Source organism: Carcharhinus amblyrhynchos, chromosome 11, assembly GCF_965287045.1.
Source record: "Carcharhinus amblyrhynchos chromosome 11, sCarAmb.v2.hapA, whole genome shotgun sequence".
Classification (NCBI taxonomy): Eukaryota; Metazoa; Chordata; class Chondrichthyes; order Carcharhiniformes; family Carcharhinidae; genus Carcharhinus; species Carcharhinus amblyrhynchos.
Window position 1 is genome coordinate 79623272 of NC_137334.1, and position 14298 is coordinate 79637569.

General features: G+C 42.2%; 1 protein-coding gene across 39 annotated transcripts in view; it reads right to left on the bottom strand.

The window, feature by feature from the left end:
• The window catches only part of neb (nebulin), a 283417-nt gene that overhangs the window by 80664 nt on the left and 188455 nt on the right, over positions 1-14298 (bottom strand). For 34 of the 39 annotated variants that reach the window (XM_080199424.1, XM_080199416.1, XM_080199415.1 and 31 more), the window contains 7 exons: positions 12908-13012; positions 11791-11895; positions 10962-11066; positions 7757-7861; positions 6222-6326; positions 2971-3078; positions 606-710 (listed from right to left, as the gene is read on the bottom strand). In XM_080199424.1, coding sequence (XP_080055550.1) covers positions 606-710; positions 2971-3078; positions 6222-6326; positions 7757-7861; positions 10962-11066; positions 11791-11895; positions 12908-13012 — 738 coding nt within the window. Of the gene's footprint in view, positions 1-605; positions 711-2970; positions 3079-6221; positions 6327-7756; positions 7862-8136; positions 8242-10961; positions 11067-11790; positions 11896-12907; positions 13013-14298 lie in introns of all 39 variants that reach the window. The other 5 variants (XM_080199450.1, XM_080199451.1, XM_080199431.1 and 2 more) reach the window with 1 other exon arrangement.

Here is a 14298-nt window from a genome sequence, read left to right on the forward strand (position 1 = left end):
TTGTTACACTCAAGGCCCACGATTGTGGAGGGACCTCAAGTCCCAGTGAGTGAAGACAGAATTTGGGTTTTGGGGGAGGGGGAGGGCACCTGCCTAACAGGTTTGGTTGGTTGGGTGGGTCTTCTGAGGCACGGAAGACCCGTGCTGCCCCCAGTGAATCTCTAACTGGGTGCCAATTGGCTCATTAATGAACCGAATTCCATGCCAGCGAGTGGGAGTCCCATGTCAGTCCCTCTCACCCTCCAACTTAATTGGGGGAGGACTTCTCGCCTTTGGGAGACTGACATGGGCCCTTCCCCACGATTAAGTGGGCCAAGTTGCCATGTTTCCTGTCACGATTGACTAAATAAAATCCAAACCAATAAATCCGAAAATGGAGCAGTCTTTACAAAATCCAAATGCTTCTGTAGAACAGTAGGTCAGCTAAGCTTTCATATGAATCAGCTACTGAGCAATATATTTTTCACCTGACTGATGCTATGCTCAGTGACTAGATTTCATTGTTATAAAGCTTTCTGGGGCAAAGTGAGGTTATGAAAGACATTGTTTAAACACAAGTCTTTCCTTTCATTCTTCCAAGTCAAAGTCATGTTGTCAACACTTACATTGGTCGTGTTCTTGTACGCACTCTTTGCAGCCCTGATTGAAAAGGCATCACCAGCAATGTTGCAATTAGCTTTGTTCCGCTCATAGTTCTCCCTGTATTTCAACTGTCAACAAAGAGAAATGATTGAAATCCTGTTAAAGCACAGGCACTTTGATATCATACTTTTAAGAGATCTTCCATCAGCTAAAATTTCATTTTTAACTTACTTTAATAAATTGATTAACTAAATCATCCAAAGATGTGCAGGTTAGGTGCATTGGCCATACTAAATTGCCCTTTAGTGTTCCGGGGTGCATAGGTTAGAGGGATTAAGGGACTAAATATCTAGGGTTACGGGGATAGGGTCTTGGTGGGATTGTTGTTGGTGCAGACTCAATGGACCAAGTGACCTTCTCCTGCACTGTAGAGATTCTATGATTTCTATGAAATATCATTAGTGATTAACAACTGAATGCCTCCTATAACTTTAGTATAACTGGCAGCTGAATGTCGAAGCTTACTGCCATTGAGATTCCTAATACAGCTAAAGTGGAGTCATTTGGTATAAATAATTTAAGGGGACATATAGAAATGTGCAGAAAAGGATAGAAGATCATTCTGATAAGGTTGGATGAATTAGGGAGATTAGTGTCTTCTGTGGAGCAGTGTTAACCATTAACCAAACGGCCAATTTATGTATTGTTAATTCCAAGTAATTCCATGGTATCTTAGAAAATGCTGGGAAAACTCATTAGGTCTGGCAGCATCTGTGGAGACAGAGAGATAGTGTTAACATTTCAAGTCCAATATGATTTCTTGGACTTGTAACCCTAATTGGACTTGAAACATTGGCCAAATCTTACCACTGTTCATGCCAGCAGGATTTTTCCATCCTGCTGCAGTGAATGGAGATTTGGCTGGCCGCCAAACTCTCCAACCTTGCTGCCACAGGAGCATGGCGTAAACAGCCAGTAAAATCACACCCATTAACTCCACTTCTCTCTCTACAGACGCTGCCAGATCTGCTGAGATTTTCCAGCATTTTCTATATTGATTGCAGATTCCCAGCATCTGCAGTACTTTGCTTTTATCTATGTAACATCATTTAATAACTGGATCTCAAGTCTGGTTTCATGCTAGAATCATTATCTGCTGAATCCACTGCAGACAACATGGCAAATAAAAAAATCAGCACATGGTTTTCTGAACAAAAATTGTAAGTTCATTATACGCAGGGTGAGACAGTAACATGAGGAAAGGACACATGTTCAATATAAGGCAAACCTAATGGGGGAAAATGGTTTGAATTTTGAATAATTCATGTTGCAAAAGTTAAATCTACCTAAGCTACTCGACCTTTACCCATCACTATTTACATTTCCTTTGTCCAATTACAGCCCCTGCCCCCACCCCCATAGTATAAATCCTGTCCAGTTTCCTTTGCTTTCAGCTCTGACGAAGGATCATCCAGTCTCGAAATTTTGGTTCTATTCCCACTCCACAGATGCTGTCAGAATTTCTGTGTTTCTCCCGCATTTTCTGTTTTTGTTTCAGATTCCAGCATCTGCAGTATTTAGCCTTTGTCTGTTTTTGTCTAAATCTTGTTGGAATAGTAAGAGTGGTTAAGGATGTGTGTTATTATTGCTGCTCAAAAAGCACGTTCAGGGATAAAATTATACACTAAGAATTGTGAATCACAAAAGATCTGTGATCAACTTATGCTGCCCTGCTTATTTCTTTGAACAATGACAACTCATCCTGAACTTGCATGTTTGCATATTAATGATTCATTAAACTCACTGTAGAAAGTTAGTACCCTTATAATAATACTTGTTAATGCAATGCCAATCAGTCTCATTCCTAAATGCAGTAAATTGGTGTTCAGAGATTTTAAAAGCATCAGGTTTTTTTTTTACTTTTTCTCTCTGTCTCATTTCTGGATTTTTCTCTCTCTCTTAATGCACACTTTCCCTCTCTTTCGGTATCTGATCTGACTTGAATTCAGCGTCCTTCGCCAAAAATTCCCCCTGTTTCTTTCATTCTCAATCCATAAATCTCATTCTTTGAGGAAATGCACTGTTTTGCCATTCACGAAGATCCTAGACGCCCCATTACCAACTCACAGTTCGAACAACTTAGGGCAAAAGAAAACACTTTGAGCCAAAGGGTGCGGGAAAAGTTCCAAGTAATGGGATACCCCATGAGATGCCTTCCTCTGAGTTTGGACCCTCTTTGTCTGACAAGGACAATTGGCAGGATGGCATAATGATGCCAAAGCTATGCAGCTCTAAAGCAGTGTTGTAAATAATGAAGAGGTTAGTACACAGCACATCAATATAGTGCATGTGTTTTGACTTTTAATGTTGAGTGTGGTGGATACTTACAGCACTAATTTTGTCCTTCACACTTTGCATGTGCAGAAGCAGCGGTGTGTCATGGATAGAAGTGTAGCCTTTGGATTTATCACGGTTATGCTCCAGTTTATATTTTATCTGTAAACACACAATAAAGGAAAGTTTTAAAATAGGCAATGTAATTATCGTACAAGTCATTTTCTCTGAAGTACAGGATGCTTCATTCTTACTTTGGAACATAGGAAAGGAAGAGGCCATTCAGCCCATCGAGCTTGCTTCACCAATTTAATCATAGTTGATCACCTATCACAATGTCACTTCCCCACACTATCTCCAAATTCCTTGACATCATTCATTTCTTTCTTGAACATGCTCAGTGATAGATAATTCCAAAGATCCGTCACATTCTGAGTGAAAAAAATTCTCCTCATTTCAATCTTAAATTACCTACCCCTTTTGCTTAGTAAAATTTGAAGTACGAATTATTTTCAATTATTCAATTCAACAGCTTGACACAAACTGAAAAATTGGACAAATCCAACAGGTATAAACTCATAATCCCCACATTGCTGATAGGCTCCCATGAACTCAGTGCTGGAATTTTTCTGACTGAATCAATGGAAGATATTGAGATGATGTCCTCTAGGTTTAGATTCACAAGCTAAAGGAAACATGTGGTCTACATTCAACCCGTCAGAATTTTAGCTCACCAACTTCTCCAATATTATAGGGAAAAGAGTTTCCTCAATCTGTGTGCATAAGACAATTCCATCAACTTCTTGTTGAAGTTGTACAAGACATTGCTGGTGAAGGTTCTCACCGGTGAGGAGGCCCAGCAATGGGAACCAGACATGATGGCCTCGCCAATGGGATTAGAGGTCATTGAGACCCCCAGGGTGGTCAGGGACAGGGTGAGGGGGGAGGGGCAACGTGGCGGGTGGGGGAACTGCACACTCTTCAATCAGGGACTGGCTGGGCAGGGGTTATCGGAGTGGCACTCGGTTAGCAGGGCATTGGGCCAGCGATCAGCGGGGTGGTGGGGGGGGATATAATCAGACCCAGAAATGGGCCAGGGAAGCCAGTGATCGGGTGTAGGGGCAGTGTCCAGGGTGAGTGGAGGGTTTGGATGGATGGGGGGTGGCAAGTGATATCTGGGAGGTGGGGGGGGGAGTGGTGGTGGGGGGGTAGTGGCAGACTTTCAGTGTTTTATGTACACTTATACACAGAACACTGGGGTTGGCGCATATACAATGGCACCCTCAAGCATTGAGCAGCCAGTTTTCTGACAAAAATAGACCCCGTCCACCCCTCCTAATGGTATGAATCACACTTAGCCTTTTTTTTTTGCACTGTGGCGTAAGATTGTCTCTGAAAGTTTGCAGAAATAAAATGGGTGCAATCCTCTCCCATTTTCAAATTTTGAATGTTTTTGGTAAGATCCACCCCCCACCACTGTATCTTTTTTAATAATGACAGACGCAAAGTACCTCCTTAGTTTCTCCGCCATTTTCCTGTTCTCCACTAGAAAGTCTCCTATCCCATCTGTAATGAGCCCACATTTGTCCTAGATAATCTCTTCCTTTTTATGTATCTAAAGAACCTTTTACAGTCTGGCTTTATGTTCATTTCTAGTTTACACTCTTTTCCCTTTCTTAACTAGTTTCTTGGTCCTTTGTTTCGTTCTAAATTGTTCCCAAAAATCAGGTTTACCACATTTTCTGGCATCGTTATAAACCATTTCCTTGAATTTAGTGCAGTCTTTAATTTATTTCATTCACCACAGTTAATTTCCCTGAGGGTATTGGTGCCTATATGTAGTCTTTCATTAAATAATTGCCATTGCCTGTCTACCATCAAATCTTTTAGTGTATTTTCCCAATTCAACACAGCCAACTTGCCCCTCATACTCTCATAACTTCCTTTCTTCAGATTGGAGACCCTAGTTTCAGAATGAATGATATTGCATTTAAACTTAATGCAAACTTGTATCTCATTATGATTACTATTTCCCAAAGGCTCCTTTACAGCAAAGTTATTAAATTAGTCCTTTCTCATTAAATAACTCTAAATCTAAAGAGGTGGAGGGGAATGAAGAACTGCAGACCTGTTAGTTTGATATCAGTAATAATAAAAATGTTTGAATCTATTACAAAGGATATGAGAATTGACATTTAGGAAAAAATGTTAAAATTGGGCAGTGTCCGCATGGGTCTATGAAAGGAAGATTATGTTTGACAAACTTGTTGAATCTTTTAATGATGTTTCTTCTACTTTCCTGCCTAAGTCATGGGTATTGACATGGCCACAACCTTTGGCTATTCACCCTCCCCCCGAAGAATGCTCTGCAGCTGCCCCTCGACCAGGGAAGCAACAAATTATCCTGGAGTCATAAGTACGGCTACATAAATGCTTATCTGTTCCTCTAACTAATGAATCCCAATCATGAGTGCTCTTCAACTCTTTCTCCTCCATTCCTGTACAGCTGAGCCATTAACTTGGCTCTGACGGTGCTTCTCTTGTATCTAAAATGGATAAACGATTAACTTCAGGGTCTCCTGAGTTAGCTGCCTGGTTCTCTTGCCTGGCTGGTCATATTCCCTTTCTGCTTCTATGGTCCTAAACTGCGGGGTAACCACCTTTCTGAGTGTGCTATCCACTCAGCCTTGCAGATGCATCACAGTGACTCCAGCTGCCACTCAAGTTGTGAAACCCAGAGCTCGAATTTCTACAGCGGGTTACACCTCCCGCACCTGGGGTCATCCGAGGTCACGAGGGGACATGGGTTCAAGGTGAAGGGCAGGAAGTTTAGTAGAGGATGTGAGGAAAAACCCTTTTGCCCAGAGGGTGACGACAGCCTGGAATGTGCTGCCTTGGGAGGATGTAGTGGTGGGTTGTCTCACATCCTTTAAAAAGTACCTAGATGAGAAGTTAGCACGTCATAACATTCAAGGCTATGGGCCAAATGCTGGTAGATGGGATTAGGTGAGAGGTCAGGTGTTTCCTGCGTATCGGTGCAGTCTCGATGGGGCGAAAGTCCTCTTCGGCACAGTATGATTCTATGAAATGTATTTATACAGAGAATAGAGTAGGAACACATGAGAGTCGCACTGAGTGTACACACTAACAGCTGTCCTTATTCCCCTTCAACTAAAGGACCGCAATCTGAACAACTCTATGCATGGATAATAAGTATAGCTAACTTCTCTCTTTAGGCTATCTGTATTTGAACAAGAATAATTTTATGTGTGAATACATTTTTACTGCATTAAAAAGTTACTCACATCACTGATGAGCTTCGTCACTTTCTTGGTTCGGATGTTCTCAGGGGTCTCAAAAATGGATGTGAATTTGTCCTTCACCTTCTCATAGTTCTTCCTGTAATTCCACTGTACACAAGCAAGTGAATAGTTAATTTAGAGCAATCATCACAAGCCAATAGGCCAGATCTTGCTGGACACTATTATCAATCGCCAAATCAGCAACATCTCCTGGTGAGAAGGAGATATCCTATGGATTGGAGACTGCCCCACAGCTTACTGGCCGGTTTGCATTCTCTGCCATTAGCTTGGCGAAAACAGCACTTCACCCTTACCCTCTCCTTGGTCTCCACTAAATCACTGTATTTGCACATTAACTGCTCATTGAAGTTGGCATGCAAAGTGCAGTCTAGGAATTAGTGCTACAAAAACTTTCTTGTCCAGATAGTCAGCAAAGTGGGTCTCAGTTCTTCAGGTTGCATGTTGCTTTAGCAGATTTTTAAAATGTATATTTTTTAATTCTCATTTTTCCATTCTGCTTCTTTCCACCGCCCCCCCACCAACAATCTCTTGTTCTGATCTACTTTCGGAGTGGCACGGTGGTACTTTGGTTAGCGCTGCTGCCTCACAGTACCAGGGACCCGGGTTCAATTCCAGCCTCGGGTCACTGTCTACATAGAGATTGCACATTCTCCCCCGCCGGAATTCTACCACCCCGCCTACCACGGGAATCGAAGCGGGTGAGAGGCGGACAATGGGAAGATCCGTTGACCTTGGGTGGGATTTTCTTGGGTCGAGCGAGGCTATAAAATCTCACTTCCCCCCCCCATGTCTGCGTGGGTTTCCTCCGGGTGCTCCTATTTCCTCCCACAGTCCAGGGCTAGGTTGAGTGGTCACACTAAATTCACCCTAGCGTCAGGGGAATTGGCAGGATAAATGTGTGGGGTTATGAGGATAAGGCCTGGGTGGGATTGTCGTCGGTGCAGGTTTGACGGGCCAAATGGCCTTCTTCTGCACTGTAGGGATTGTATGATTCTACTTTCTGTTGCCATTTCTCTGTTTCTTTCACAATCCCCAAATCCCATCGGTCAGAGATATAAACAACCTGTGGCGTTGGTGATTCCCAACTCACACTTTGAGTAAATTTATGGACAAAAGTTTTTAGAAGCTAAAGCTGCCATTGTACATCTAACAACGCTAAATGAGATGCCCCACTTCACCAACATCTGGCCCAGTGTTAACAGAAGTGAAGGAAATCAGTAGAAAACCAACAAAAAAAAAACACATGCAGAAAATACAGACAGAGGACAGTTAACAGCAGCAAGACTTCCAATGCTCGAATTAGCAGAGGACCTTTTAAAATTAATGCTGATTTGGTTTGTAACTGAAGTTGAGAGATGCTCCACTAAAATATTAATTAAGCAATACAAACAACCTTTTAAGTGACTAAATTAATGATTAATGTTTAATACCTTCAAGGAGGGTATTCGATATATCAGTTTTAGACAAACCAAAAATCACAAGGAGGTAAAATAGTTCGAAGACTGAGGCAATTTTACCTGGCTCCCTGAGATTGAGTTGTAAATGGCAGTCAGCATATCAGGACGTTGCATTTCATTGCATCCTCGCCTCAACCTGATCTTGGCTTCAGACTTATATGATTGCTGTCAATAAAGATGCACATGCACGCAAAGGATGATGGAACTTCATTTAAGCCAGATAAAGACACCAGTGTTCATCATCCTAGAACTCTATCACTCTATCAGTGAACAGTGTTCTCACAGGCTACAACAAGAGGCCTACCCAATGCAGCATTTATTTGGGTAGATGACATCCACATCAAACAGGCCAACAGGACGAAGATCGATGCTGCTGGTGATGTTGCAAATGGCCAGCCTAGACAAGGCCGAGCATTCAAGTTCAAGCTCCACAGAATTACCTGACTGCTCAGCTGACCCGCCCTTTTGGCCAGAAGGTTTCTGGGATCATCCAAAACTGAGGTATACTTGATCTTCTGCTTCTCATAGAAAGCTTTGTATGCTCTCTGCTCAGAACATTAGATTTTAGTTAAAACAGTGCATTATTTTCAATGATCGCCTTATTTCAGTAAAGGGCGTGGGGTGGGGGGAGGCGAATGGAAAAGTGCGTGGGGCTGAAGTATTTCAATATCTGCCTTCAGTGTCAGGGTCAGTGTATTCAGAGACTCTGGGCAGGCTCAATCTTCCAAAATATTGTCTGTTCCGTCATAACGACTGAAGCAAAATAAAAGGAACCCAGAAAAACTTACTTTGGTCACCCAAAGCCAAAGAATCAAAACGTTGACCCTATTTCCAACAATTGGCCGACTGCACAACAGTTTAACCAGTGCTGCAGCTGAGCCCTGAAATTCTGAGCAGCAGGATCTTCAGAAGTGAGCTTCCATCAGTAATTTGATTGCCCACATTGGCTTTGCTGCAAAATCCATCCCTAAATAGCACAGCAGAAGTAAGCGGCATGGTGGCACAGTGGTTAGCACTGTTGCCCCACAGCGCCAAGGACCCTGCTTCAATTCCGGCCTCCGATCACTATGTGGAGTTTGCACATTCTCCTCGTGTCTGTGCGGGTTTGCTCCGGGTCCTCCGGTTTCCTCCCACAAGCCCAAAGATGTGCAGGTTAGGTGGATTGGCCATGCTAAATTGACCCTCGTGTGAGGGGGGGTTAGCATGTGGGGTTACGGAGATAGGGCCTGGGCAGGATTGTGGTCGATGCAGACTTGATGGACCAAATGGCCTCCTTCTGCACTGTAGAGGGTCTATGATTGTAAGCATTCAGAGATGGGGATCGAAGACATATTACTTCAGCTGATGGAATTTAATGATAGCATTCCTAACCATAAATCTAAACATGTTTTCTTTACATTGTCGTTGCCTCGGACTTCTGAATTCCAATTATTTTTAGCCTTAAACATATGGGAAGTGAGGATCATACCAATGATTGAGCTGCCTGGTAGGTCAGGAAAAGCTAATGATCAATATTAAAATTCTTTTGTCAATTAAGGATTCCGGCATTGTTTGATCGGATAAATTTTGAAACTGCCTTATTTCATTGGATGCATGGAGAACTAAGAGCTAAAGGCGATATTCTCCAGCCTCCTAGCTGTGTGTTTTGGTGGCACGTTGTTTGGCGCATTGTTTTCTAGCGACAGAATTCCCTGGTCCCGCCGCTGTCAGTGGGACGTCACTCCCACGTCGGAGGGAAACCAGCGAGCAGGGATACTCCACCAGTGGGACTGGAAAATCCCGTTGACATGAAAGGCCGGAGAATTCCAGCCACCTTGCAGATCATATAGACTCCAATCCCCTCGCCTATTTCAGTTTATTTTTGCACAGAGGGCACCAAAATTCAGGAGCAAGTGACTTAATAAAAAAAAAGAATCAACTGCGTGCAGGAAACACATTTGTGGCGAAAGAAAAGTCCCAAATATTTTTACCTCAGTTTTCACCTTACAATAACCTCTTGGCCCTCTGGGTAGCAGTTTAAGAAAGTCGCAAAGAAAGAAGAACATGATAAGTACGGAAATAAACATGAACATTGTTAAAAACTAAAAGGTACGTCCCACTAGTTTTTGAGTCAGCTGATCCGGAAAGGCTAAAACAGAAGGCGTTTTAATCGCAGCTACACTACAGAGAAGAGCTCAGGCTCCACATCATTAAAGAAAATCTTGATCCAACATCAGTCGCCACACCCTAACATTATTAGCAGCACTGAAAATAAATGTTGGGATAGAATTTCCGCAATCTAATGTTATCATTTTCCATTTTGTTTCTCAATGAGAGAATTCAAAGTGATGTAACGCGGATTACGGGTTAACTTTCTGTATATTTTGAGGACATATGTGTGGACCAGGAGTGGCCAAGTTTTATGTTTTCGTGGCTGTAGGAGAACCACAAATTATGTATAATAAATTAAACCCGTGGTCTCAAGTTGTTACTGAACTAACAGGGGGAAGGGGGGGGGTGGTGCACAAGGGGCACAAGTTCAAGATAAGGGGGTAAAAGGTTCAGTGGAGATTTGTGGAGGAAGTTTTTTATACTGATGGTGGAGGAGGCATGGAATGCACTGCCAAGTGAGGTGTTTGAGGCAGTTACATTAGCCACATTTAAGACTTATCTTCATTGACATATGAACAAACGGGGAATAGAGGAATACAAGCGGTTGATCTAGATAGGTTAATGTGATCGGTGCAGGCTTGGAGGGCTGAAGGGCCTGTTCCTGTGTTGTACTATTTTTTGTTCTTTGTAACAGATTTTGGTTTTCTGATATAGCATTATGGGGAACTGGCTAGCTCTGGGGAATCGTTTAGCTCAGTTGGCTGGACGGTTGGTTTGTGTTGTGGAGCGTTGCCGAGAGCACGGGTTCAATTCCCGTATTAGCTGAGCTTATTCATGAAGGCCCACCTTCTCAGCCCTTGCTCCTCGCTGGAGGTGTGTGGTGATCCTCAGGTTAAAATCATCACCAGCCACAAAGGGGAGGGCAACCTTTAGCCATCTGGGACTATGGCGATTGTACCTAAACCTGTAGGATTAATCCACCAAACAGGTGTTATACAACTCAAAACAGGACACATCAGCAAATAAGAGATGGGATGTAAGTAGGACTGAATTGCCTGGGTTTCCAGGGTGGGTCATGAGGGTTTGAAGACTGAAGGTGACCCTAGGGTCATGTGGTGATCACCCATTGCATAGATAAGTATGGTCTTATTAGCTGTAACCCAGTTGTACAAACCTCATCCAATATTGCAGTTGCTGCCTTAGCATGCCTGATATGCGGAGTATCTGCAGTGTACTTGAAGTTGTTTCTCAATTTGGCAACCGATTCTCGATACTTGTACTGTAAGAGAAAGGAATTACAGATAAGTGACAATAAAAACATCCCCAAAAGCTGAATAATAGAACAAATTATCTATTTTATCTTTTAATTACATTTCATAAATTAGCAATTACTGTATGTCCAGAATCATCAAAGAATGTATGCTCCTTTTGAGCATGTGTTAGATTTCTGATACTACCTTTGGTATTGACCACAACTAACAATACTTCACTACATCACAGCTCATGAATTAAACAGATAATAGGGCCTGTCCAGTGAAATGTGTAACCTGGCACATGTGTAGAGGTTTATAGTGTTTAGTGTTACTCTAGGTTCTCCTGGTCAGATAGTTAATTTGCTGTAATGCCTGAACTGAGACCACGTGTAGAACATAATGGCTGGAATTCTCCAGCATGCAAGAACATGGGCATGAAACTGAAGGGTGGTAGCTATCTGTATGACTAAATACAATCAACATAAATCAGCATCTTCAGGAGAGGAAGAGAAGAGAAAATGGAACGAAAGGTAAGAAAAAGTTTTTATGCATTAAACAGAAGCCGAATATCAATAAGTCTGAAGGCTGAGAAATATACTTTCCGTGTGTCTGTGGTTCACAGCAGCATATGCTGAAATGTACAACTCTAAATAAAAATAAACAGATGTCTGTTTTATCACAACTTCATCAAGTTGCTAACTTGTTCATGTAAATAAATCGGGTAATACAGAAAAGGGGGTTGCGTCATACCTGGCTGTAGAGTTGCTTGTTCTGCCCTGCCAGCTGCAAATCGGGAGTGTCCCACGCATAGCACCCGATTCCTCTCAACCATGACAAGTCCTCTTTGTATTTAACCTGGTTAAGAAAGATCCATTTTTACTGTGGGTGCCACCAAAATGGCACGCTGAACAAACATTCACATTTTCTGAAAGTGGCAAATAAAAACCTTGGACAGATTGGGTACCTTAAGTACCGATCAAAAAGGGGACTGGATTGCAAAAGACCAGGGGGAAAAAAAATCATCAACATCCAAACAGCTGTTCCCTAAAGATCTCAAACTTCCTTGGGAGGCTTAGAAATTTGACAGTATAATACCTATTTCCCAGGCATGGGTTGGTCTACAAATACAAGTGTGTGTGAGAGAGACCTGGATAGTTAAAAATCAAGACACTTCCTGCCTAGGCTCACACATAGGTGCTCAGCCATGATCGAATGTTGGAGCGGACTCAATGGGCCAAATGGCCTCACTCTGCTCCTATATGCTGTGAACATTGATGTATATATCTTGAATGAGACACCAAAATTAGCCAGGCACTCAAAAAAAAACACGCCAGCAAGAAATCTTTCAGAACAAGAGGGAAAGAAGAAATTCTGCACACAATAAATGTTAAAAATTGAACCACAAGATTTCTATTTTTGACAATTTATAGAAAATAATCATTTTGTCCCATCATTAAGAATCACTTAAAGGCCATTGACAACCTTGTGGTTATATCAGGTGGAAAGTCTAAACAAGTACCTAATTAGAGACATTGTATGAAATTTGCAGTTATTATCTTGCTCAATTTTAGATTTAGATTGTCATTGAAAGCACTTTGGACTGGATCCTCTGACCTCACTCACAGCTGGGATTCTCCAGTCTCGCTGCTGTGAATGGAGATTTGGCTGAACGCCAAATTCTCTGTTCTCCCTGGCAGTGGGGGCAACATCGGAGAATCCCGGTCTTTGTATTCAAACGCGTGTTGAATAAACATAACTTGAAATGTTTGGGAAAAGCAGCCATTACGTAACTGCCAGTTGAAGATTGCAGTAGTCATTATATTTTTCGATGAAACGCAATTGAAAGATGACAAACTGGAAAACTCACAGTGCTGACAGCATCCGACACCATGCGGTGGTGGATGTGCTCAGGTGGATCAGGGATTGATCTCCAGATTCCCAACTGTTGGATGTACTTCTTCTTGTATTTGACCTAGGACCAGAATGTCAAGAAAATGTTACTGACCAGAAAAGAGAAAATTAATAGGAAACAAGATAGGGAAGAATTTCCAATGCTCCTAAGCTGATCTGCTTTCCCATTGTCCATGAATGCCTGGAATGCCTATGTCACCTGAAGAATCCCACACAATATTTTGAGAACATTTCTCCATGAGTATGTTTAGAACAAATAACACGTAGGAGCAAGATTTGGGAAACGACAATATAACTTGACTCTAATGAGCATTTGATTATAGCAATAACCCTACTTTAATGATCCCATTGGTAAGATGTGATTTCTTTCAACAGATACTATAGCCGCATCAAACTGGATACAGCGCTGAAATTCAAACTGAGTGCAAGTGACCCTTCTCCTGCGCAACCTGTGATAAGATGGCCTGTCATCTGTGCACAAATTGCAATGGGCAACAGGGGGCTACTGTGTCAAAGTAAAAAGGCACAAGGCCACTGCAGCAGGACATAGAGCTTTAGAGAGAATGCAAAAAAAAGGTTTACCAAGATGATGCTTGGTACGGAGGGTACTGGCTATAAGGAGATTGAATAAACTGGAATTGTTCTCCCTGGAAAGAAGAAGGGGCAACCTGATAGAAGTTTATAAAATTATGTGAGGTATAGATAGGGCAGAAATGACAATTACAACGGGGCACGAGTTCAATATAAGGGGGGGAAGGTTCAGTGGAGATGTGTGGGAGAAATTTTTTTTACACAGAGGGTGTTGGGATGTACTGCCAAGTGAGGCTGGTACGTTAGCCACATTTAAGACTTATCTTGATAGACATATGAACAAATGGGGAAAAGAGACATTAAAGCAGTTGGTTTAGATAGGACGATATGATCAACATGGGCTTGGAGGGCTGAAGGCCTGTTCCTGTGCTGAAATGCACAGTCAGGTCACTTGCATGATGGCTACAAGTATAAGGTCTTCTCTGTCTCCCTTGAGTGAACGGGTTTAAACCTAATGGATGGTACATCATGTGTCACAGAGGAATGTGACATGCTGGGAACTTTAAAAAGAAAATGGCAGGAAATTGAAGTGAAACAAGAAACTGCATGAACGATTAATAGTGATGAGGACCTTATTGAACTGGTGAACCGGGTGGGGACTGAAAAAAGTGCCTCATGATGTGGATCGCAAGATACAAAATCAGCCTATCCCATCACAGGATATGGTGAGAAAAACTTTACCAATTAAATTTCTCACAGATATTACCTGGCATTTTTGGACTGGGTAACAACAGGAAAGCAGTGTGTATTGGTGCA